The sequence below is a fragment of the Clavelina lepadiformis genome, chromosome 2, assembly GCF_947623445.1.
Source record: "Clavelina lepadiformis chromosome 2, kaClaLepa1.1, whole genome shotgun sequence".
NCBI classification, from domain to species: domain Eukaryota; kingdom Metazoa; phylum Chordata; class Ascidiacea; order Aplousobranchia; family Clavelinidae; genus Clavelina; species Clavelina lepadiformis.
The window spans coordinates 20275492-20298329 of record NC_135241.1 but is presented as its reverse complement, the minus strand read 5'-3'; the positions used below and the strand labels follow the sequence as shown (position 1 = coordinate 20298329).

Sequence of the window (22838 nt, the reverse complement as noted above, 5' to 3'; positions counted from 1 at the left end):
AAATAAACTTAACTCAAAAGGCTTTTTTCTAAATATTTAACACCTTTTTGGGTAATTTATGAGCTCTTGGCTTTTTCTGCTTGCGTGACATGGTTGTCGCGTTTAAATTTAGCTTCGTGAATTTCCTATTCATTTAAATTCCTTGTATTGTCTTCATTTTACGGACCGCCGGATTCAAACCGTGAAAATAAAAACAGCACACGATTCCCGTCTCATAAACACTGGATTACGCTCGCATTTGAATGACCATTTGCCAGGGCAACCCCTCCACGGTCAATTCGTTTTTATACAATGACGTCGTGACATTTATTTTGTCTCGGTACGGCGTTGAAGAGCGAAAATTTGAGTTTTGCGTGACCTAGCGCGATTGATACTATAATCACCTTTGTACTTAACATGTTCGATTTGTTACGCTTTTTAGAGTTAAATTGGTCACGGAAACTTTGCGGTCTTTTTATCCCGCCCAAATATCCTTGGTACCTTGTCCTCGGAACATACCATGACACCACATTTGCCGTCATTATACCACTTTATCAATATCGTTGATAGTGGTAACCGTACACGCCGTAGTTATAGCTGCTCATAAAGGTGTCACGGTATTTACACCTTTCCTTTGATAGTTGTCAGAACTGAAAATACGCGCATTACCGCCTTCACTTAAAATCGCATTTGGTTGTTCTGTATACTCTGTAGCCTTTGCTGCTACTTTGGCCTAAAAATTTCTTGTAATTGGCTGCTTTGTCAGATCTGTCTGAGAATTTGAGGTCAGATTCATATCCTCGCGTCCGCTTCACCTGTTGCTCTTTTCCTGCGATCCTTTAAAGTATCTTAATTATCTGCGAGACCTTGTTCTTTAAAAAGCGTGTTTATTTTGCGAATATTTTCAAACCTCAATCTAAAAACACTTTTGACGAAAATTTCTTAAATGTCTCACGGCGGAAAAGATGTGATTTGGGCCGTTCTGGCAGAAAACTACCTGCAGTGTTTGTGTATAAATTCTGCACTGCGTCACTGCTTTCTGAAATCTTATACTCATCCGTCTGGGCTAGAGATTTCTTAATCATCGCGAACTGAACCCCGAAATACGAACCCTGCCGTTCTTGTGAATACTTCAGCAGGAATGGGAACCTTGACAGTCTGGGGTCCGGCGTCCAAGTTTCTTCGCAAAGACAATAATCGAATGCCTTGCATGCCTATCACCGCGAAGAATTGGGGGTGCGTTACGTATTTTAAGCTTATTGGGAAGTTGTCTAAATCACGATGACGTATACTTCATGCTCTGACATCATCAACCGCACCTTTGCATAGTCCTATATAACGTGAAGTAATAATAATTAAGCATTTTTCGGCTAAAACAGCGGGTGCATTGATTAAAACCACATTCTTAGCCGCTAGCATGGAAGGAGCACGTTGTACATCTTCCGTCCAAACGAGCATCTTTGGTCGCTTGTTTCATCTTTCTCGTTTGTGAAGTGAAACTTGGCATGTTTCGCTTCAAGTGAACGCTCTATTAAGCCTACGTCAAACAACACTTCTATTTTCAAAGGAGTGTTTTTCCAGGACATTGCGGAACCGATTTTACTGTATTTTTAACGATACATCTCAAACTCTCTGTGGTTTAAGTTTAAATGAACATCAAATATGTGGAAATAACCCCAAAATGCGGCTTTAACCCGGGGTCATGGAATTTTATTTCACCTTCCGGCTCATACACAACTGTCGTAGTCGTTCACCCATTTACAGGAGCACAGCCACGCATGGGCTCATTCTATAGCATGAGGTGGGTGGTCTGCTTTTGCACCGGCCCAGTAGTCGAATTACAAAAAGTTATCCCAGACATTAATCAAAGCGTCTGAAAATGGAAGGCTTTCTTGCTTGAGTTGTCTTATAATGTCGGGTCGTGGAAATCTTGTGAAGTGTGTTGGCGACAGACTGCATGAGTACGAAGTGAATACTGGTCTTTGTCTTACTGAAAATCATGCATGTTTGTGCTTAATTGTATAGGTATAATGAAATCCGGTCCGGCTTAGACCTTAGTCCTGTTATTTTTAAACGACGAAACATCTCAACAACAGGCCTTAATTCTCGTCTTTACATGCATTTGGACTCTTTTCTGGCCTCGGGCGTTGGTAATATAGTTTTTGAAAACGCGTCGTTTCGCAGTTAAGCTATTCTAAGAAAAATGCCTTGTTTACGTTTTTGACCTTTTTCTTTTAAACGATGATTAAGAATCTTGTTTATGGGATACCAAGCTCGTACCTCAATGTTTATGCATTGTTAAGAAGCATATAGTTCGTTTTCTACGTAGTTTAACGTGTGCTGTGGTATCTCTTATCGTGTAATCTGTTACTCCAATTCGCAGGGCTATTATTCTACAGTAATAAAAACGTGAATACGTCCTTACGTAATACTCATGACAGTATTACTATAATACTAACAGCACATTTTCCAATTTACGTAAATTTTGCTATAAGTTGGGTTTCCCTTCCAGCAGTGGGGCGACATGCATGACGGGTCAAGATTTGCCCCAGGGGTCGTAAGCTTGCTGGATCCAGTTATCCACCATAGCTATTACTATTCATCCATGACGTAATAGTTTTTACCTGCGTACGTTAGCTTTTTGCATGACCTCATGTAGCAGTTTTTGAATACCTCAGGCGCTTACGTAATGCATTTTGCCATGGCAGTTACCTACCCTAACCACCTCAGCAGTGATTTATACCTAAAGGTTCGTCGCTATAATCTATGCTTTTTACTTCTACCAAGTTTTCGATGATTGTCTTAACTTCTACATCTTAGGCGGGTTTTTATTTGGATTGCTGAGAACGCTCCGCGACAGCTATCTATTGTTGTTTGACGAAATGCCGATTATCGCTATATTAAGCAAACATCGCCGTCGATTATACCGAGTTTCACAAAAAAACGGAGTAGATAAACGTTTAGGCCCCGCGCGGCAAGACAATGGGTTATAACAATATCCTGATCAATTTCACTCAACTACATTATGTGTTTCAATACAAGACGGCGAAAGTGTATACCTGGCCGTATCAAAAGCTTGGTCCGGGTTTATCGACCCGCATTTGTTTTATCTAAACCTGCTTTGCTTTCTACACCTGAGCAACTACATGCCGTTTCGGTTTGAACTTGAATTAACTGGATTTATTTACTTACAGAACCAAGGAAAGTCTTCGAAGAAGATCAATTTGACCGACGATAAAAAGAAAAAGGCAGATAAGGTGATGCTTTGTGCAATTGTGGTTTAAGTAAATGGCTAAATTTAAGTTTGTTTGATCTGAAAGCATCTGTTTATTTCCGCGCCATCAATACGATAATGTCCGATCAAAAAACAGCATTTCAATTTGGAAATCCGGTGTGGGTTTGCTCTCATTTATTCTCTTGTAGTTATGGTTTGTGGTCCATAATCATTGGAAACTTCAAAAGATGTTGGATTATAGCCCGCTTGGCTTTTCTGTCAATTCTATAGATAATTCGGACACGGTTTTGGCGCAAAGATTTGAAACCTGGATTTACGTCGCAGTTTCATTTATATCATTGACAGTATTACTGTCGAAAATCTTGATTTAAAAAGCTAGATCTAATTCAGAATGAAAAAATTTTAAACTGGCAACATTGGTCGTGAATGTTCACTTTCATGTGTACACAATAGTCGAAATAATGTAACCGCTTTTATTCCATTTTTTCTTTTCAGAGCAAGCAGAGCACTGAAGACGGTCCTAAGATGGGAAAAGATACAAAAAAGTTTGCTGTAAGATAAGTTACTCTTGCTGAAAATGACTGAAAGAAAACATACGGTTTTATTCAGATTTCTCAATTACGGAATGTCCTTTGTGCAAAAGAAATTACTACTAATTTAGTATACAACAAGCACAAAACATAATACTTTGATTTAAGCTTCTTTATGTTTAAATTATACATTGTATGTTGTAATTAATGGTGGTGTTAATAATAATAATGGTTTTCTAAACAAAAAAATGCTGTTTCGAAATTTGCCCCATAATATCGATCGTAAAGTTAACCGCCGCCAATTAAGTTAGGATAGTAGTAGCTCTTCTAAACATATACCTCCTAGTGGCAACACATTTTTCTTCACATAGCCACATGGGGGACTTGAAGAGCCATTGAATTCAATTCAAATAGTGGCAGCTTATCAATTGATCCAGCACTATTAACTGAAATTTACGGCATACTTTATATGTCGTCAAACAAGGCTGTTACATCATCTTTGACTGCCAAAAACTTTCGCCCTTTCCAAATATTTTTTCTTGCTGCGCCCACGATCGCTCATGTCACTGCGAATACTGTAGCTCGCGTAATATATTTGCGTTGAGTTTGCATCAATCGCTATAATGGCTTGGCTGTAGCTCACAGAGCGTCGTCAGCCTCCCAAGTAGTTGGCGCATGATGATTGATGACGTGGTAATAGTCTTCTAAAATCTCAACTTTTTCTTCAGTTTGGTGACATCTTCCGAAATCCCGACGGAGACGACGATGCTCGGCCGCGTCCAAAAACAGTTTCTGAGCTCTACCACGAATATAAGGTCAAGGCGTCTGTGGCCCTGATGATCCGAGATTACCAAATGGCTTATCAGATGTACTCGTTCGCTTGTAAGACGATGGACGAAGCGCTTCGTGACGTAAGATTTCTCCTTATGTTCAACTTTTATTTGTTTGTGGTAGCTGGACGATTTTCTTTTTTTTAATTCTTCGCGTGTTTTTTAACCTATGTCACTACAAGGGGTTTACTTTAATATGAAACATAACTAGCACCATCATAGATCTATAAAAAAGCAGTGACACTTTTGAAACGGCATATTTTGCCTACAGCCTTCCTGGCAGCTGCCCATGTCAGAACAATTCATGGCATTCTATGCGCTCGGTATGTCCACGTTGCGAGAAGAAAACTCGTACGGTGCTATGATGTCTATGAGTTCGTTCGAGCGTTTGACCGACCCGTTCAGAGTGAAAGAAGTCTTCCATCCGATGGCATATTACGCGGTGTCCAAGGCCCAATATTTACTTAATAAGTACGTTATTGCGATTTTGAAAGCTGTCGTAGAAAGTAAGAAAGAGAAACGTTACGCACCCCTGTGGTATTCGTTAATGATACTAATTATACTAAGCTTGTATATGATGAACCCTGTATTGCAATTGTGAAATTTTATTATTAATTATTCTTCATTCACATAACAATGGATAAATTTTCAATGCAGTTTTCCTTTGGTGATCAAGCCTGCTCAATTGGGTTTGAAATTACTGACGAAACGGAAAAATAACTTCCCAGTTCTGAAATGGCCAGGTACATAGGCTAAAGCAGCATCCGGTATAATCCGGTTTGTATAATGTAGGCCTTGATAATACGTTTCGGGATGTCAATCCTTTCTTCAACGCTCTCTACAGCTTTCGTTAACAACTAGTTTGCATTATCGTTCAACTTGAATATTTATTTAATCAGGAATTGAGGAAGAAGTCTCCGAATCCAAGTCTGACATCCTCCTCAAGTTGTTAGAAGATTTAATCAATTCAAGGTACTGCGTGCTGAGGCCGGATGCAGTCTGCTCATTCAAAAGATGCGGAAAGGACGAGAGGAAAAACAAAGATTTCCTCCTGTGCGAGAAAGATATGTTCAGAAATGAGATATATTTCACTGATTACAACTATGAGGTGATAAGAAAGTCTATTTTGAGTTGGACGTCTTTGATTTTGTGTGGGAAAGGTTTCAGACATTGTAGAAGAACTTGTGCCGTTTTCTGCTGTGTTCAGTTTCTCAGTTGCAAATTATTTGATACGATTTTTGAAAGAAATATTCAAAGCACGATTTTAACTATATTTCTTTACATTTTTAGGGTTTTGTAAGGATCATTTGTACATGGAATTGTGCGAGTGCATTTCATTATAAATGTTGGAGCAAATATAAGCATAGCATCTTTAAAAAGTCTGGAGACAAGGTAAAGCAATTTAATTTAAAGTCTTAATGCAACGGTCCCCGAGGCTGTTTTAAAAGAAATACCGCACCTAGAAATCGTCTGATAACATAAAAACAAAATAAATCAAAGCTTGAATGTGGAATGAAGTCTTTTTAGGATCCATTAATTTACTTGTTAATCAGTTGGACTTAACAGCAGACTTAACAACTTTACTGTCCTCTCACTAGGATGTGCTAGATCGCTCATGCAAGACGGACGGTTGCATGGGAAACATCTGCAGGATTGTCATGTTCGACAAAGAGAATAGTATCAAAAAGGATGTAAGTGGCCGACGTGATGTCGTAAAGTTTTGTCACCCTCCCTGTTTTAACTTACGATTTAATTTTTTTAATTTTCAATTGTTTTGCATTTCAATGTGGCACTGTTAGAGTGTGTATTTGAACCTGTTGTCTTTCGTATAACACGCCGCTCTTTAGATCGAGTCCGATAAACCGGTCGAAAAAACAAAAGAAAAAAACATAAAGTCGAAGAAAAAACCGGTGCCAATGTCGAAAAGCGAATTGAATCTTGAGAAACGCCGAATGAAAACCAGACAAGCAAAACTGAAGAAAGAAAAATATAAACTGGATCGAATGCAAGCAAAACGCAAGGTGGGCTATAAGGTTGTGGTATTCTTTGAAAACAGTGGTGTCAGATGTGTAGTAATAATTTGGTATTTATTTAATTAATTATGAATATTTATGCCGATGTTTACCGTTTATAAACCACAGCAATATCACTAAATATATAGCAGGAAGAAGCGAGTACGAAGAAACCAGTCAAACCTGTGCAAGGTAAGAAGGAGATTCCATTTGTTTTATTCCTGCCTCTAAGTGTTTGAAGCGTTAATTAATTGTTTGGTGTTTCCAGTTTTCACAGAAATGTCAGACCTCACCAACGCAACAATAATAAAAAGAGACGAAAACGAGGTAATTTAGCGTCCTACCCTCCTCTGTTAACAGTTTAATGGAATTAGTAGGTTACTTTACGCGGAGTTGGTCGGTTAAACTTTCAAACAGAGCTTTACTTTCGAACAAATCGTTGCGACTTCTCGTTGATATTTTTCTTCCTCCTTCGTTCAGGATGACCTATCCATCAAAAGTAAACATAAACCGAGGGCCAAAAAGAAAACTAGGAATGCCTTGTCCTTGCAGGAATTCCTAGGCGGCTTCAAGAGGGGGTTAAGCATGGCCGACGTTGAAGAAGCAATTTCTAGGTTTGAAGATTATTCGTTAGTTTTTTGTTTGCATTTTCTGTATTTAATGGTCAGTTAATTTCAATCTATAAAAGCCTGTTAATAATATCGAATTAAGTTTTTTTGAACGAGTTATTTTCGGGAAACTTTTTTTCAATATTGGAGAATTATGTTTATGGATGCGATAATATTTGCCATTTTTTTGCTCCAGTTGCTCAGAAGATGCCCCGTTTTTAATTCCGGAAGAATTGCGTTCTGAGATCAAAAGCTTTGAGGAAAATTTCTCTGAGATATCGGCCGAGGAAATGTTCAGGATAACAATGCTTTATCAGTCAGTATAAATCCTCATGCATATATTTTGCTGTTTTGTCAAATTTAATGTATTTCATTGGAAAGCTGATGCTTTTCACGGTTTCATCACAGAAGATAAAACTATTGTTTTTGTTTTACTCCAATTTTAGGTATTTTGAACATTTTTTTGAACAAAATGGACCTTTTTTGGTGCATGATGATCTCTTTCTTCAACAATCTTTGCTTTTACCCGAAGAAATGCAAATTATTGTAAATAAAAACGGAATCATTCCTTTTTTAACCAAAAATAAGGACAAGTAAGCTTTCTAAACTCGATCGAGCTAAATTTCTGATTTTGTTCTTCAATCGCTCTGTTCTGAAAATTCAATGTCGACTTAAAAGTACCCTTGGCTTATACCAAGCTGTCGAAACTAACCCAACAAATGCCAAAGCATGGTATTTTTACAAAATTATAAAACATGCTTTCGAGTTTAACTTTTGACTCCGCACGTGAAAGCTTCCCAATTACCACTGATCATGCGACGTTCTATGATTAAGGTTGACTTGTGTTTAGATTTATCCTTCTTTCACCTTATATCGGTTTAACGAGACAAATAGAAATCATCGAAGAACTTCGGAAGGATCTTCAGAAGAGTATTGAAGTGAAGGTGACTGCTGACACTCAACCAAAAATCGTTTTCTGCTTCATTAAATGACTTATTTTCTGTATTTAACTTTTGTTATTTTATTTTTTACAGCCACGTTCTGTGTCTGACACTCAAAGGGAACAGGAGCGTAGCGCGTCATCGCTCGATACACTTGACGTAAGCATGACGTCATTGAAATAAGAATTGTAAGCAAAATTACTCTGACCCAACAAATTTTTCTTGACCCCAGATGAACTTTGACAACCCTTGTGACCTTTCCGATTTCGCCCGTGACCTTTACAAGATAGGGGAAGTCCCAATTGAAGATGTTCAGGCGATTACGTCATCCCGCGACCCGGCGTATCAAACGGACAGCTGGAACGAGGTGGGCAGGGGCGGACATATTTATAAACCTGCCCCGACCGAAGGGATTGCAAGAGCCACAGGACGTCAAGTTGTGGCGCTTTCTTCTAGAATGCAATCGACGCCCCCTGTTTCGACGCCGCCGCCAACAAACGATGAGAAACTGTTGCAACAAGTTGACAGCTTCTTAAACGTCAATCGAGGTGAATTAGTAAGAAGGGTTCGTGGCAATAGCAAGCATGGCGGCACATTATGAACGCTATTGTTTTTAACAGCTGGTGAAGGCAGACGGATGAGCCAGCTCAGTGAGACAAGTTCATCAAAGAGTTCACGCGGTGGTAAGCGACACGGCTAAAATGCAGTAGGTTACCGTATTTACTTGATTGTAAGCCGCGGCTTACAAAGTTTTTTTTTCCATCATGTTTGCGGCTTACAATCAAAGACGGCTTACATTTTTTCTTTTTGCCTTTTTCCTTGTCGACTTTGCAATAAAATAGATGTTTTGCCGTACTGCGTTGTCTGATACCGACAATTGTGAAGTTGTGACGTGCATTTTAAATTGTCCGTAATCTCGGTGACATTATCGATGATGATGACAATGACAATAACGAGCGTGAAAGTTAAAATAAACCTTTAAACAGTTTCAGCTTTGCGTGTAAACAGTTGGTATATGCGGCTTACATTCAAGAGCGGCTCACATTAAATTTTTAACACTATCACATGCGGCTTATAATCAAGGGCTGCTTACATTAAATTTTTAACACTGTCACATGCGGCTTACAATCAAGGGCGGCTTACAATCAAGCGCGTCTTACAATCAAGTAAATACGGTATAGAATAGTCAATAGATCAATAGAATACATTGAACAGCGAGGTTTACTCAAACCAACAGATGTTTAAATATCGTTTCCAGCGTTATTATCGATTAATTATTTATGGTTCCAACAGGAGCGTCGTCTGAAGCAGAAACGTCTTCAATAGCATCCGCTTCACAGGTGAGACTGTTTTCATGTTGGGGATTTCACCCGTTTTCCCCACTCTGGAGCTTTTATGTATTTTCTTTGCGTTTTTTTAGGATGCCAATGATGAGGAAGAGATTATCACTTCCACCGGAGTACAAACGGAGCTCATCCCATCCTACGTTGAAGAGATTCAGAAACTGGTAAACGAGAAAGAACTCCTGGAAACAAGATTGGAGGTTCGATGAAGAAAAGTTTATAAATTAACTACTGTAGATTCTGCAACTAAACATTTAATACAGTCACATACTTCTGCTGTTTTTATTACCAATGTTTTCTTAAACGAAGTAATCAATGCTCCCATGTTCAGGAAATCAACGACAAGTTCACGCGTTTAAAGGCGACATCGCGCACCGAGCTAGCCGCGGCCAAGAAGGAGCTTAAAGAGGGGAAAGATGCCCTCATGTCGACCCAGAAGAGAGCTCTGGCCGCCACGCAACAGGCTGAGAACGAACTCAAGAAAATTGCCAAGGACCGTGCGACCTGGAACGAGAACATGAAGAACATGAAAGCTCAATTGCAAGATGTTAGTTGAATGCTTTGATCATTTTAATGTTTTAAACTTGTATTTAAAGTTCAATTTTAATACTGCTGACTTTTCTGCGTAAAAGCTTTTCTTTTACTCTGTAGTCCTTATGCGCTTAGATTCGTTCAAATACAAGTTAATATTCACTTTTCATCATCACTTTTCAGGTTAACCTACTACTAGTAATTAAAATTAGTTAAATATTTAATCCACGTTAATCTCTTTCCCTCAATTCCAGGCAAACGGGAAGGTCTTCAACCTCCAGACGCAGTTAAACGGAAAGGAGGTTGAGTTCGACCGGATCTCTCGCATCCTTCAAGAGCAGAGGAGCGCTTGGTTAGATGAGAAGATGATCGGAGAACGGGAGAGAGAGAAACTCCTTGAACTTCTCCAACAAACCAGGGAGAGGGCAATGGAGGCGGAAGTGAGTATTATGACGTACGATAGTGCTTTTGTGACGTAATAAGTCGAGGATTTTCTCGTAGTTAGCAAACTAAATTTAATTATTAAAAATACCTTAGATTTAGAAGAGCGGGAGCTATTTCATTGAGATGAAAAGTAGCTTGTGATTGCCTAAGTCAGCTCTTTTAATCTTTCGAGCACGACATTTTCGTTTCAGCTTCAAACGCTTTCAACGGAAGAGTGCTTCGGTCTAAAGATCCTGACCAAAGCACGAACCGAGTGTGAAAGGATCACAGCCGAGCTCGAGAAACTTGGGCGCGCCCATGCGCACAACCCTTCTGCGCAGAGGGAAGTTTTAAACGCCTTCCTCAAGTGGAAATCGAACATAGACACGTGCACAAGATTGATTGAACAAACAAGGGTATTTATTTTACGTTGGCTTTCACGTCAATTTAACTCCATGTATTTTCAGCCATTATTGTCTTATTTAATGGAATTGAAATGACCAAATAGGCAACTACTGTACTATTATTTTGTAATGTGAGTAAATTTTGGGTCGTGTTAATTATACCCAGCAGCATATTAAAAGTGTGCGGTGTGCGGTGGTCGTTGACTATGTTGCATTTTATCATCGTACGATAGACTAGTGTTGAAGTGTTGTACACGTCGTTTCAGAAACAATTTGCTGAACACGCGGAAAGCATCAAAGAGGGGAAAACCCTCAGCGAGCTAACGGCGATCCGGGTCCCAACCCCACCGTCACCCGGCCCCAGTCTGCAACAGGTTGCCATAGCAGCCATGAGAGCCCCAAACATCGGTGAGTTTCGTTCGTTGTTCTATTACCGGTTACTTGATTTTTAAAAGTAACTTGGGTACCGGTTTGACAAAAGTGACTTTTTAAATTAGTTCTCAATGTAAATTTGTTTATAATAATTGCAGCTGGTTAGTTGTAATCAATACGTTTACCTCCAGGCGGACCTCCAGTGCCGTTGACTTCATTTTCACTGAACGGATTGGTAGCACCACCACCACCACCACCTACGCCCCCACCACCGTGAGCGAAGTTTCTTTTACTGTTTATTTATTGTTTGTTGTTGTTGTGTCGTTAACCATTCAAACTTCATTAAAACTAAAAAAAGTGAAGTATCTTTTCGATCAGTGTCTCTTTGTTGTTAAATGGAATATTTTCAAATCTTGTGTCATGGTCGATTTGTTCTTCTTAAATTCACTGTTAATGTTGTGTTAATACTTTGTTGAGATTTAACAAAGCTTTTACAAAAATTGCTCGTTATTTAGTTCTTTTAAGTCCGGTGCAGTAGTGCGTAGTTCTTAACGCGGTCGTTGTGTATTTGCAGCACCCTGGACAGCCAGCCGGTATCTACTACTTCGCAACGTACCCTGCAACCTCCTATAGGGACTGGAAAACAAAGTGCCCCTCCGGCGAGAAGTACAAATGTAAGATATCCTAATACCCGGAGCCCTTATACCGTGGACTATCAATAAGATAGCTCGAATTTTAAGGCTTGATCATTACTTTAGACGCCTTCAAAAGAACTCCCAACTACGTCGCATTCAAAAGGAAGCTTCGAGAAGATCATGCACCAACTACAAGAACTCTTTCCAAACGTCACTAGGTTTGTGAAGAAGTTTAATTGAAGACCAGTCTAATAATTTAGTATGTCTTGAATTGTAGAAATCGATCATAATTCCTTCAACGTATTATACAGAACGGAGTTAGCATTGTGTATTAAAGAGGTGAGACAAACCAACAACAACTCGCTCACTGGTCTGTCTCTGGACGATATCGTGCAGCAAGCGTCACAGATCGTTCACAAGAAGGGACTCGTCCGCAAGACGGTAAGTTTTCGCACTAAAGCTGCTTACACACATCGAATGCGATTGCGTGGCCACGCGGCAACGCACTCGCAAGTAAACACGTGCGGTGTTCAGCTTGTTGTTGCGCGCACACTCATTTGTCGTACAAGGATATAGCCTGTATGCTAGGTTGTGGTTCAACCGGAATAAGGAGGCCTTAAAGTTTGTAAATATGACACGTTTTGTAATTGGCTGTTGCGTTACAGCCTAGTCCTAGGTTAATAGGTTATTGCAGTTTTTACTTGGTCATACACGCAGCCTATATGCAAATCAATTTGTTGGACTTACCACTCAGAAATTTAGTGCTGTTTTGTGAACGAACAAACGTGTTTAATCTGGTGCGATTGCTTGCGAGTGCCTTGACGGATGGCAATCGCATTTCGGTGTACGGACAAAATCAATGCTAGTCACCGCGAACCATCGCAAATGACCATTCGCACGTATATGATGAAGTATCCCATTATAGCCTTTATTTGAGTAAGTAAATAGCCAAACAAAAGAGGTTTATGTCACGTAGGCTATATGTTGAGTTAAAAATCGCAGTAGCTTAAGGCTAGCATGTAGCCCGACTGGAAGCTTTCGAAGTTGGCTAACTTATTACAGACTTCGACATTTCGACTGCACAATCAGCTTTGCAGGCCACCACATCGTTGTATCACATACGTATAGCCTAGTTGGCGTCAACTGCGGATTGGATTCTTGGCGCATTCAGTGAGCAGACAAGTGCGTGTGTTTGCCACGACTGGCTGTCCTTCGCATGCGTTTCCGTACGATTTCGTTTTGCGGTTGCGTTACCTTGCGGCGAAGCACTGCGCAGACACCTTAACACTGTCTGCAATTCTGCAACGTTAACCATCCTTACCCTTCCTGCTCACTGTATTGTCAATTTTGTGTTTAGATTTCGTCATCAGCTCCAAATGTGCCATCCCCGTCGGTAATGACATCATCGCAGCCGGTGATGTCAACATCTCAATCGATTCCGCCAATGCCGCCGGCCAGTCCTCCAGTGCCCAGTATAGCTCCCTGGTATCATAGTAGAGGAGCGCAATCGCGAATTGGGGTAAGAATGTGGACGCGACTCTTATTCGCTTCAATGCATATTTTCTGTTGTGTTCATGCCAACTACGGTGTATTTACCAATCACTGGCAATGCTTGATTGAATGGTGTTACGCCGCTTGATAAGAATGACGTAATACAAAGTGTTGGAGCTTCATTTAGAATCTTTTTTTTTCGCCAGGGCATTGCTAATGTGAACGACGATGAACCTTGCGTGATATGCCACGACCCGTTGAAATCTATGGAAGTCCATCGGCTGCTTTGCGGACATATGTAAGTGCTCAGTGTTGCGTTAACTGCAGAAACCTCACGGAAACCCGGTAACGTTTTTCAATCAAATAACTGGATATTACTTTCAACATAGTTTCCACAACGACTGCTTGGCCAAGTGGCTTGAACGGAACCGAACTTGTCCAACCTGCAGAGACTACGCAATCGACACGTCCGAGTACCCACCCCTGTGCAACGCGATTCGCCGTTGAACGTGACATCATAAATTTATTGAGACGACGTCGCACGTGACGTCATAATTATTGTTATGTATCGTGTATGTCAGCATGTATTTTCGCACGCATTTGAATATGCATTTTGCGAGACAATCTAGTTTTTAATTGCGTTTAATTTCAATTCCCTTGGTGCCGTGACGTTATTTTAAAGGGATTTTTAATTCTAGTTTTGTTTTATCATGCGCTCATCAAACTGTAACTCCGGTCTGTTTCTCCACTTGCGCGTTTGAATTTGGTCGATTTTAATTCGCCCTGCAACTTGTACATAGCGTATCGATGCGGTTTCTATCGTGGTGTAATTAAGTAAAGTAGACAGCACGTAAGTTTTGGTTTTCATGCAGAATTAAGAGTCAAAATCATCATCAGGTATATCATAGCACGCATTCGGGATTATAGAAACGCAAATTGAAGCACCTTGTCATAAGCAAATTGCGAATCCATTCGTGTCAGTATCAAATGAGAATATACTAGGTTGCTTTATTTAGGCTGCAACGTAAAATAACTTGTTTTATTGACGAAACTATGTAGTTAATGGGTTTTTATAGGAACCTTGGTGACTGACGATCATTGTAGAAAATCATAAAGTAAGTCTTACATTTGCCAAGTCTTGCCTTAACTTCTACTCAAATTTGACAATTGTGCTTGTAATGATGCATTGAAGTTGCCCTCGCAACAGTGAGCTATTCGGGGAATACGTAAAGCCTGGGTTCGAACCGTTGCATACATCACTGTAACCATCGGCGTGTCGGCATGCCTGACTTAGATAGAATGATCTTTTTATTGAAATCCTACTCGTGTGGAAATGCCCACTTTTCACTTAATTATCATGACCAACGTTCATTGGACTTAAAATAATTACTCAATTTTTAACGACGTCGACGATCCTGTTAAACGCAATCTATAAATACATGTTTAATTGTGCTCAAGACGTCAATGACCTTGTACATTAGAGTGTGATTGACCTTGTGTAACTCTCCACACCAAAATTCTGAGATCTTTCGAGAAAGTTGCTCTTAGAATTTCTCCCTCCCTGTAATAACCGCTTGCGTCACTATCATGTTTTCTATGTGACATCACTATAGAACATTGTTTCATCAACTACGTCATTCGGCATTGCAGGCGATTACAAGCCCAAAATTCTTTTCACAATGAGAAGGCATAAAACAGGAATTTTCCCACCAAACCAAACAGACAAATTTTTCCATCCATCACTTACCGGATGTTTAATGACTAACCAGCGTTTTGTTACGACAGGAGAACCACATTGTTTCGCAACGTCTGATCCCCAAAAGCTAACGAAACCTTTCCCATATAAAGCCAATATAAATATGGACTAGCACGACTGGTTGTGCAATTACGAGTAAGACCAAATTCATCCATCAATTTTTCACTAATCTGACGGCTTAATTTGCCTGAAATGACTCCTTGTCTGGTCTTGTTGCCGTAAAAATTACACCGAAGGTCGTAGGCCATTGTCAGATATCTTTGTGGTTAAAATATGTCTGGCGTTAGTCGGGATTAATCGCTTGTAATTAAAAAGTTTCCATTTTCGGACCGAAATTGTTGGTTTCTTGAAAAGAAACTCTCGCTAACCATAAACTGACAATAATTTTCATATACCCGGACGCTAATTTTACCCATTTCGGAATTTTCGTTCACCTGAAGGTCTTGCCGTCGCCAAAGCTCTGTTTCCATGAAACTATGTTGTCACCAAACAAGAATGCGACAGCTTCTTTCAGTGGACGTCTTGTGGTGGTGTCTATCACCACAAATCGTCAGTCCTCCAAATAAACTAAATAAACACGGCTGGAAAAGATGAACGATTTACAGGAAACCTGGACCATCTCCTCATTCTTTGGGGCCCTCGAATCGTATTGGTTCAATACAGCTGAGCATGCGCAGTTGAAATGCCAGTTTATTTTTGTAAAGTTTTCGAGCGATCCGTGGAAGATCTTCTTTCCTTTCGTTACCGGTATACCAAATGGTTGGTGATAAAATATTTGTGGTGCGTCGGAGTAAGCCAGAGCAAGAATTTAACGTCTATTCCTGTCCAATTTAAAGTAGTGAGAAAACTATTTTTAAGTTGCAGTAAACTTCCGCAAATACTTTCTTGTGGGGTGTCAAAAATACAAGACATTCCAACCTTTATAAGGTCATCAGTTTGACAGTTTCCAAAATATTAATAGCTGCTAACCGTGCGTGTGGCAAGTTTTCGAACACGTTTCTGCATTTTTGCATGTGTTTGATTTATTTGGTTTTGACCCTGACTAAAAAAATGTTTATTTGTAAACAAATAAAGTAAGACATACCTATACCAGTACGTGCATTCGTGCAGTTGCGCACGTTTACACAAACTACCAGACGAAGTTGGCCCTTAATGTCAATTTTAAAGATCAGTGATATTTTTGCACATAACATAAAAACATAGGGCACGTTTAGAAATTTCTTCAACTGCTTGAGAAAGACCAATCATAAAATAAGCATTACCAAAGATCACGTTTTAGTGACTTTACCTTTCCAAAATAGGCTCAATAATGATGAGAACTATAAAGCAAACTACCATGAGCAGTACTTTTGTTATTTAGCTGTCTCCAATAAATCGATAAAGTGGTTTCCCTGCTTGAGTTACCTTGCGCATTCACATAACCATTTGAGTTGTGCTGGTGACGCTGCATGAAATGTTGTTAGGATCTTCAAATTATGATGTCTTTTAATTTTTGTATTTGTTTGAAACATGGGTTTATTGTACTTGTTTTATAAAAAAGCAGTAAAGTTGAAATATTATCTTGCAGATATTTGCAACATACAAAATCGAAAGCTTGTTTTTGTCGATAAATGTGTTTTCAGAAATTCGCTTTTCTAAGATAATTCGCAAAGAAAGGTCAAAGTGGAAAATTGATTTTCGGTAAAAACATTGTTTTTTCCTGCTTAAATCAAAGATAAGCTCACCATCCGTCAATCAACAGTGAACTCAAGTGTCTGTGTGTTGACAACCTTAAGCCTGGGGTAGGTGTTATTTGGTATCATGCTTTGTATAAATTTTTTACTAGGCTTATATTTTCGCCTGCTTTTCTGCTAATAATACTACTGTATATGTCACATTGACGTCAAGTGTTATTCCTTAATATTCCGGTGACGTCTATTGTGAACTATTCTGAGCTAATTATAATATAGTGTCACATCGTTATAAAATAAATTGTAAACAGATATCTAATGCAAATCTTTTACTTGTGGCTATTACGATAAATTTTAGGTCTTTTTCAATTGTAATAAATCCTTAATTCGAAAAAATTAAATGGCGGATTTGCATAACTTGGTCATCTTTGAAAAACTCAATCAAAAACAGATCAAAATAACAGAAGAAACCGTTGTAACCGCATTGACGTTTTTGATTTAATACTTTTGTTTTTGCTGCATCATTGCAATTCTGATCGAATACAAATCTGGTAAATCATAATGCATCTCCAGGAAACAGCAATAGTTAGAAGAAATGTTGATGAGAATTAGGTAATCTTACGCATTAAAAATTGCACGTTACCGATGATTAAAAAGAAATTTATGAAAACAGCCAAGCGATTACGACATTACGCGAATTAGCGCGAATCAGTGGCTGTCGTAGTATTATACTCTCATTCTAAAAGTATGCGTGCTATGTCGCATGACGTAGGCGTGTCACCTGTAAAGAACTTTCCCTCAAAGAAGAAGATCCGTCAAATTTTTCGACTTGATTCACGCGACGCCAAATAAGGTCCCACGTGCCGTTGTTGTCACAGCTCGCCACTATATAAAACGCCGGCCAAGTTGGAATATCATGTCATTGGACATTTGAAGTCAATTCAGTCGGATCTACTGAACAAGGACAAAGACTCTTACGTAAGCGGCACTCAGCATAACTGTTAGTCGCCATAAAGTTTACAGCTTTTGATCTTTATATAAGTTTTGTTTATAACAAGCAAAACGGCAGAAAACTCAGGCAAGATTTTTGTTACGCTTTAATGAAATAAAAGTAATACTACAAAGCTGCATTTTTTAAAAGACAAATTTACTTGAAATTAATTTCAAATAATTTGTATAAACTTATTACAAAAAATAATATTTAGAAATTTAATTGAATTTTGTCTTCACAGATTTTAAGGCGAATATATATCTTGAGTTTCACGATTTATAAACAATGTTGGAAATGCTTGTTTTGGCTTTTTTGGTTGTTGGCGGCGCCGTTGCTCATCCATCAGGTAAACAGTGACGTAATAACAGCGATACTTTAAAAAAACGCGAATTTCAAATCAAAGTTTTAAATAGTAATTTTATAAAAAAAAAAGAAAATTCTACTATAATGATATTTTGCTACAGAGGCATATAGGGAAAGCAACATTAACGAAGTAGGCTATATACCGGTCAATAACGATATAATTAATATATTTTCCTTGTTATAGTGAGATGTCCTAACAATTTTGATTACTCCGTTGGCCGCTCCTGCTTCAAATACGTTACCGATAACATGCTGCTCTACGACCATGCTCGGACATACTGCCAACGCAACTTGGGGGGACGCCTCGCCGTCCTAGATAGCAGGAGAAAGCTCAAAGCGACCATCGACTTCTTTCACGAGAAATTCGCCGAAGAGGAACGGGATGGAGGAGTTCCTACGGCATGGGTGGAGGGACACTGGATCCCCGGCACGACCCATTTGCGTTACGGAAACGGAAAAGTTGATAAACGCCCTCACTGGATGACGTCGACGCGCAACAAAGACACTGGAAAGCTCTTTCGCTGGCCAACATCTTCCTTATTTGGATGGGAGGCGACCTGCATCGCTGTGTCTTTGTGGAAACCGGGAATCCCAGATTTGGGTGTCAGGGCTTCGGCCGGATTTTACAATGTGCCCTGTAATAGCATCTACTGGACCCATGCACTGTGCGAAGTCACCAATTAACTACTGTATAGTTAATACTGTATTTATCTTATATACGTTTACGCTTTTTATATTATTTTCTTTTCCGCTTTTATAATAAACCATTTTTATTATACACTTAATCGTCTTGAACATAACAAAATTTGAATCCCCAAACATCTAAAATGAAATACCTCGTAGTCTAAATGCAACATCTTCCGTCACGTCAGTTATGAATTAAATTCACATAGAATACTTATGTATATAAGCATATGCCTCAGTGCAATTCCAGGTGAAGCATTTCCAGATCAAATTTATAGTTCAATGATTAAAACTCCTAAATCAGCCGATTTTTGAAGTTTATAATGTCCAAACGGACCCGAAATATAGGTTTGATCTATATGAGATAATTTGGCCTAAGAAATACATAATTTTTCTCCCTTGAGTTACGTAACGTGAGGTAGGCTAAGGTCAAACAAAACAAAGAAAATTATTGAAAGAAAAATTTTACTTATCAAAATACTTGATGCTCTGGAAGCGTTCCGTTATCTTGAACAGGAACTTCAAATATGCGCATATTTTGCATACTTTCTGAGAATATGAAACTCGGAATGATACGTTTTCAGACTAAAGAGACTACGTGATTGACAGGCACTTTACCTGGCTGTCTCAAGCTTTATACGCGTTTATATCAGATGACTATGCTAAAAGGTTTTGTTGATAAAACGCTTTAAGGGATTTTGGTTGAATTAAATCATCGGAGTGCGGCCGAGGAGTGCCAGTTTTCGTTCATTTTTAGTCAACATCACCAAATAGGGAAGCAAAAACAAAGCTATTTAATTTCAGTGAAATTTGAGAAACCGGCACTACTATGACACAACGCATTCTCAGAACTAGCGCGGCTATATTAGGCCAGGTACAAGGAAGTATCATCTGAGATGGTGTTCCATGGCCATGGAACTTGCCACGCCGATTACGTAGACCACTTTTTGTCGTTAAATGCCGCCGTCTAGCGGAAGCAAAGTTTGCTAACTTAAGCTGTATGAAGTTATGAACAATGAACATACTTATCGTTGTTTGACATTGCCATTGTACTATATCTTTGTCTACAGATAAGAAGAAAAGACAAAAACGAACAAGCAGTTTCATTCATTTTAATTTGCTTTTTAAAACACAATTTAATCACTTTACATACATGATAGGAAAAAATGGAGAGGTTGTACCAAAAGGATTTTTTCAGTTTAAGTTGCATATTAAACCGAGCTCACACCAATGCCAAATTGCACTCCGTCGCACAGCCTGTCCGTAGATTGTGCTTTAATAGGTATACAGAAGTTAAGTTCAAAGCGTGCAGCATTCATAAACTTGTACACAAGTCCAAAGCCATACGACAATCGAATATCTTTTTTGGCATTTTCAGCATTACTAGCAAAGGTAGCTTTGAAGTCAATATCAAACGCATTGCCAGCATTTACAAACCCATGAAAACGAAAGTTATCAAGCCAAGATCCTCTTCCAAAACGAGACCAATAAAATGGAAGCGGGGTGTAAATATGTCCCCCAACCATCCAAAACGCATTGGACCCAATAAAATTACCACAGGTTTCATTACCCACTGAGTTTGTTTCAAACCCACGAAGCGTTAGAGGTCCACCTATGAAAAACTTGTCAGTAATGCAAGTTTTATTATTGGTGCCATATGGAAGCAAGAATCCAGCTTGAAAACCAAGTCCTAATGTGATCTTTTGGAAGAGAGTAGCATGAAGACTTGATTCAAGCCTCTCCTTGATAAACTTCACATCACCACCTAAACCAGCAAACTCCTCAGTCAGTTTCAAGTGAAATCCACGCTTCGGTAGGATCGCATCATCTGTTCTATCCAGCACCATAGTATGAAGCAGAGATGATTTAAGGGAATGGCCCATCTGCTGCCGAACCTCAAATGCAGTGCCAACGTTGGAACAAGCCAATTCTCTCCACATTCCTTGCCACTCAAGACTGTGCTGGTTTCCAAGAAGTGGGAAGTCAAAAACCGTCTTAAAACCCCTGAAAGTTTGGTCATACTGTGCCCACGGGCAATCTTCTTTTTGTTGCAGTAACAAAAGCTGCATGTTTGCATCGTTTTGGTAAGGTTTTGTGAAACCAATAGAGAAATCGGTGGGCTGGTATAACACAGATGAGCTACTTAGGGAGTGAGAGAAAGATGCACTGAGTGATTCTCCACGACCAAACAAATTTGGAGAAATGATTCTCATTAACCAGCGTGGTTTCTCTGTATTTGACATTTCTGTCTTCGCCTCTCCACACAATGATCCACGCTCTTTGACTTTAAAAATGACTTGAATCCCTTCATCAGAAGAATCTTTGTATGCTGCTGTTGTATCTATGAGTACGTCGACCTCCTTGAAAATTCCCTTCTTCATAAGCTTCCTTTTGCATATCAAAGACAGCTGATAGGTCTCTAGAAATGATTCACATTTAAATAGAGGTTTTACATCTTCAGCCAAGTAATCTGCTTTCGTCCTTTGCAATCCAGCAAGGTGGACTTTTTCAACTAAAACTTTTTTGTTTTCAAGAACAATTTCTTGGGTATCTTGCACCTCTCGAGCATATGCTGGAGACATTTCACTTGCGTGTATATGCCAAAGCTAGAAATTCTTTTCTTTACAAAAGTGCATTTCTTTGAAGAAAAACAAATAGTTAAAAAAAATCACATGCTTTGGAATTGTCATTACTAAAGCATTCTTGTAAGTGGTTTTGAAAAATCCCACCTCAATTGTGGTATGAAACCACAAAATAAATTGTTATTTTAGGTGAAACTTTTCAAATGAAAGAAATTTATGCTTGGTACTACTGTACATACGCTTAAATAGTAAGTATTCAACACGCTACAAGCTTAACTGTAAAGTACAACAATTTTCGACAACAAATTGTGCGTGCAAAACACAAATTTTAGTGGAATGGCATGCAAGAAGTCTTAATTCTTTGTTTATTTATTATAAATCGTTATGAAGTACCGGGTAAAAAAGTTTGGAGTGCACGATGATGAATCTCGTGCGTGCAGGCAGGTAGGCGCCACACTTTCCGCTATAGACTACAAGTTGCACAAGCATACAACCTTATTATGTAGAACAGCAATTTGTTCTAACCTAACTTCCAGATTTTGTAAAACAGCAGGAAAAAATTAGTGAGGACTTCCGATTCACAACTGCGTTCGGAACACACTTGCACACCGGAACTTTGCTACTGTACATTCAAGATCTTGGCAGAAACTAACATAACTTACTCCGCAGTGATACGGTTCATGGCCACGTTGCACAAAACTATGACAAAGAGCACAACTGGAAAGTTTGCTTTCAGTGCGCCGGATAAATGCGCCAATAAACGTTATGCAAAAATTTGGGCCACACCAACGCAATACTTATAATAAAGAATATGGGGAAAAACGGCAATTTTTCGACAGAAAATTGGCGCTAAAGTAAACTTTCTGCGCCGGATAAATCCGCTGCATCACACAATCTTTCCAGTCAGCCAGTAGCGATAAAAGGGGTTTTTAATGGACATCTAAGCTGTAGAATAGGCTTAACTGAAAGACTTATAGTGCATATTAACTAATTCACCAACTATACTTAGTGTGGAGATCTACATTTTCAAATATTGCTTCGGATCAGGTATCATATAATATGCAAACTTAAGTCAAATCAGGTATTAGCCATTCGCTAGACCTGATCACCACTTCGATCGGCTCTGCTGTACGTAATCTCGTGAGCGACAGCTAATGGTGACATTTCTTGAAGTTAAGCCATGGTTATAGACATCGGAAATATAAACATGTTTAAACCAAACCATAGATACCTTGGTTTAAACATGTTTATATTTCCGATGTCTATGGCCATGATAGAATGCTTACAAAAGCTGTTGTTAGATTTCTATGATTAAGCTGTGCCATGATACAGCATAGTAGACTACTATAACTACTATATAGACAACTACTACTACCCATAGACTACTATATCTTTTAGTAGTCTATGCTTACAGTACTTAACTACTAAGGTAAGGTGATCTGGGAAATGCACCTACGA

At 39.1% G+C, this 22838-nt stretch overlaps 3 protein-coding genes across 8 annotated transcripts in view; 2 read left to right on the top strand and 1 right to left on the bottom strand.

Moving 5' to 3' along the window:
- Positions 1 to 14188, top strand: part of LOC143445110 (uncharacterized) — a 36298-nt gene extending 22110 nt beyond the window's left edge. For all 4 annotated transcript variants that reach the window (XM_076943985.1, XM_076943984.1, XM_076943983.1 and 1 more), the window contains 31 exons: positions 3174 to 3236; positions 3710 to 3766; positions 4473 to 4655; positions 4846 to 5045; positions 5232 to 5317; positions 5474 to 5682; positions 5865 to 5966; positions 6173 to 6265; positions 6422 to 6595; positions 6736 to 6778; positions 6855 to 6913; positions 7067 to 7200; positions 7391 to 7510; positions 7641 to 7787; positions 8045 to 8138; positions 8229 to 8294; positions 8368 to 8683; positions 8756 to 8818; positions 9429 to 9475; positions 9556 to 9678; positions 9810 to 10025; positions 10264 to 10449; positions 10645 to 10848; positions 11103 to 11244; positions 11400 to 11481; positions 11783 to 11882; positions 11967 to 12061; positions 12155 to 12284; positions 13201 to 13362; positions 13541 to 13632; positions 13724 to 14188. In XM_076943985.1, coding sequence (XP_076800100.1) covers positions 3174 to 3236; positions 3710 to 3766; positions 4473 to 4655; positions 4846 to 5045; positions 5232 to 5317; positions 5474 to 5682; positions 5865 to 5966; positions 6173 to 6265; positions 6422 to 6595; positions 6736 to 6778; positions 6855 to 6913; positions 7067 to 7200; positions 7391 to 7510; positions 7641 to 7787; positions 8045 to 8138; positions 8229 to 8294; positions 8368 to 8683; positions 8756 to 8818; positions 9429 to 9475; positions 9556 to 9678; positions 9810 to 10025; positions 10264 to 10449; positions 10645 to 10848; positions 11103 to 11244; positions 11400 to 11481; positions 11783 to 11882; positions 11967 to 12061; positions 12155 to 12284; positions 13201 to 13362; positions 13541 to 13632; positions 13724 to 13841 — 3906 coding nt within the window. In that variant the 3' untranslated portion in view covers positions 13842 to 14188. The remainder of the gene's footprint in view (positions 1 to 3173; positions 3237 to 3709; positions 3767 to 4472; positions 4656 to 4845; positions 5046 to 5231; positions 5318 to 5473; positions 5683 to 5864; positions 5967 to 6172; positions 6266 to 6421; positions 6596 to 6735; positions 6779 to 6854; positions 6914 to 7066; positions 7201 to 7390; positions 7511 to 7640; positions 7788 to 8044; positions 8139 to 8228; positions 8295 to 8367; positions 8684 to 8755; positions 8819 to 9428; positions 9476 to 9555; positions 9679 to 9809; positions 10026 to 10263; positions 10450 to 10644; positions 10849 to 11102; positions 11245 to 11399; positions 11482 to 11782; positions 11883 to 11966; positions 12062 to 12154; positions 12285 to 13200; positions 13363 to 13540; positions 13633 to 13723) is intronic.
- Positions 14189 to 17678: 3490 nt separating this feature from the next.
- Positions 17679 to 18892, top strand: LOC143445973 (uncharacterized). Of its 2 annotated transcripts, none has more exons than XM_076945398.1 (3): positions 17679 to 17838; positions 17993 to 18097; positions 18299 to 18892. In XM_076945398.1, exons 2-3 carry the CDS (start codon positions 18037 to 18039, stop codon positions 18796 to 18798), a joined length of 561 nt encoding a protein of 186 aa, XP_076801513.1. In that variant the 5' UTR covers positions 17679 to 17838; positions 17993 to 18036; the 3' UTR covers positions 18799 to 18892. The 2 variants fall into 2 exon arrangements, with proteins under 2 accessions (XP_076801513.1, XP_076801514.1); XM_076945399.1 differs by having other exon boundaries at positions 17700 to 17738.
- Positions 18893 to 19894: 1002 nt separating this feature from the next.
- Positions 19895 to 22483, bottom strand: LOC143446927 (sorting and assembly machinery component 50 homolog A-like). 2 transcript variants are annotated; one of them, XM_076946794.1, is made up of 2 exons: positions 21774 to 22483; positions 19895 to 21436 (listed from the first exon to the last, which is right to left on the bottom strand). In XM_076946794.1, the coding sequence occupies exon 2, from the start codon at positions 21378 to 21380 to the stop codon at positions 20010 to 20012; it is 1371 nt and encodes a 456-aa protein (XP_076802909.1). In that variant the 5' UTR covers positions 21381 to 21436; positions 21774 to 22483; the 3' UTR covers positions 19895 to 20009. The 2 variants fall into 2 exon arrangements, with proteins under 2 accessions (XP_076802909.1, XP_076802910.1); XM_076946795.1 differs by having other exon boundaries at positions 19895 to 21217.
- Positions 22484 to 22838: the final 355 nt, after the last annotated feature.

Coding starts and splice junctions, on each gene's coding strand:
- LOC143446927 (XM_076946794.1), bottom strand. CDS start 21,380: ATGTCTCCAGCATATGCTCGAGAGGTGCAAGATACCCAAGAAATTGTT.
- LOC143445973 (XM_076945398.1), top strand. CDS start 18,037: ATGTTGGAAATGCTTGTTTTGGCTTTTTTGGTTGTTGGCGGCGCCGTT. Junction 18,098..18,298: donor CGCCGTTGCTCATCCATCAG/GTAAACAGTGAC, acceptor TCCTTGTTATAG/TGAGATGTCCTAACAATTTT.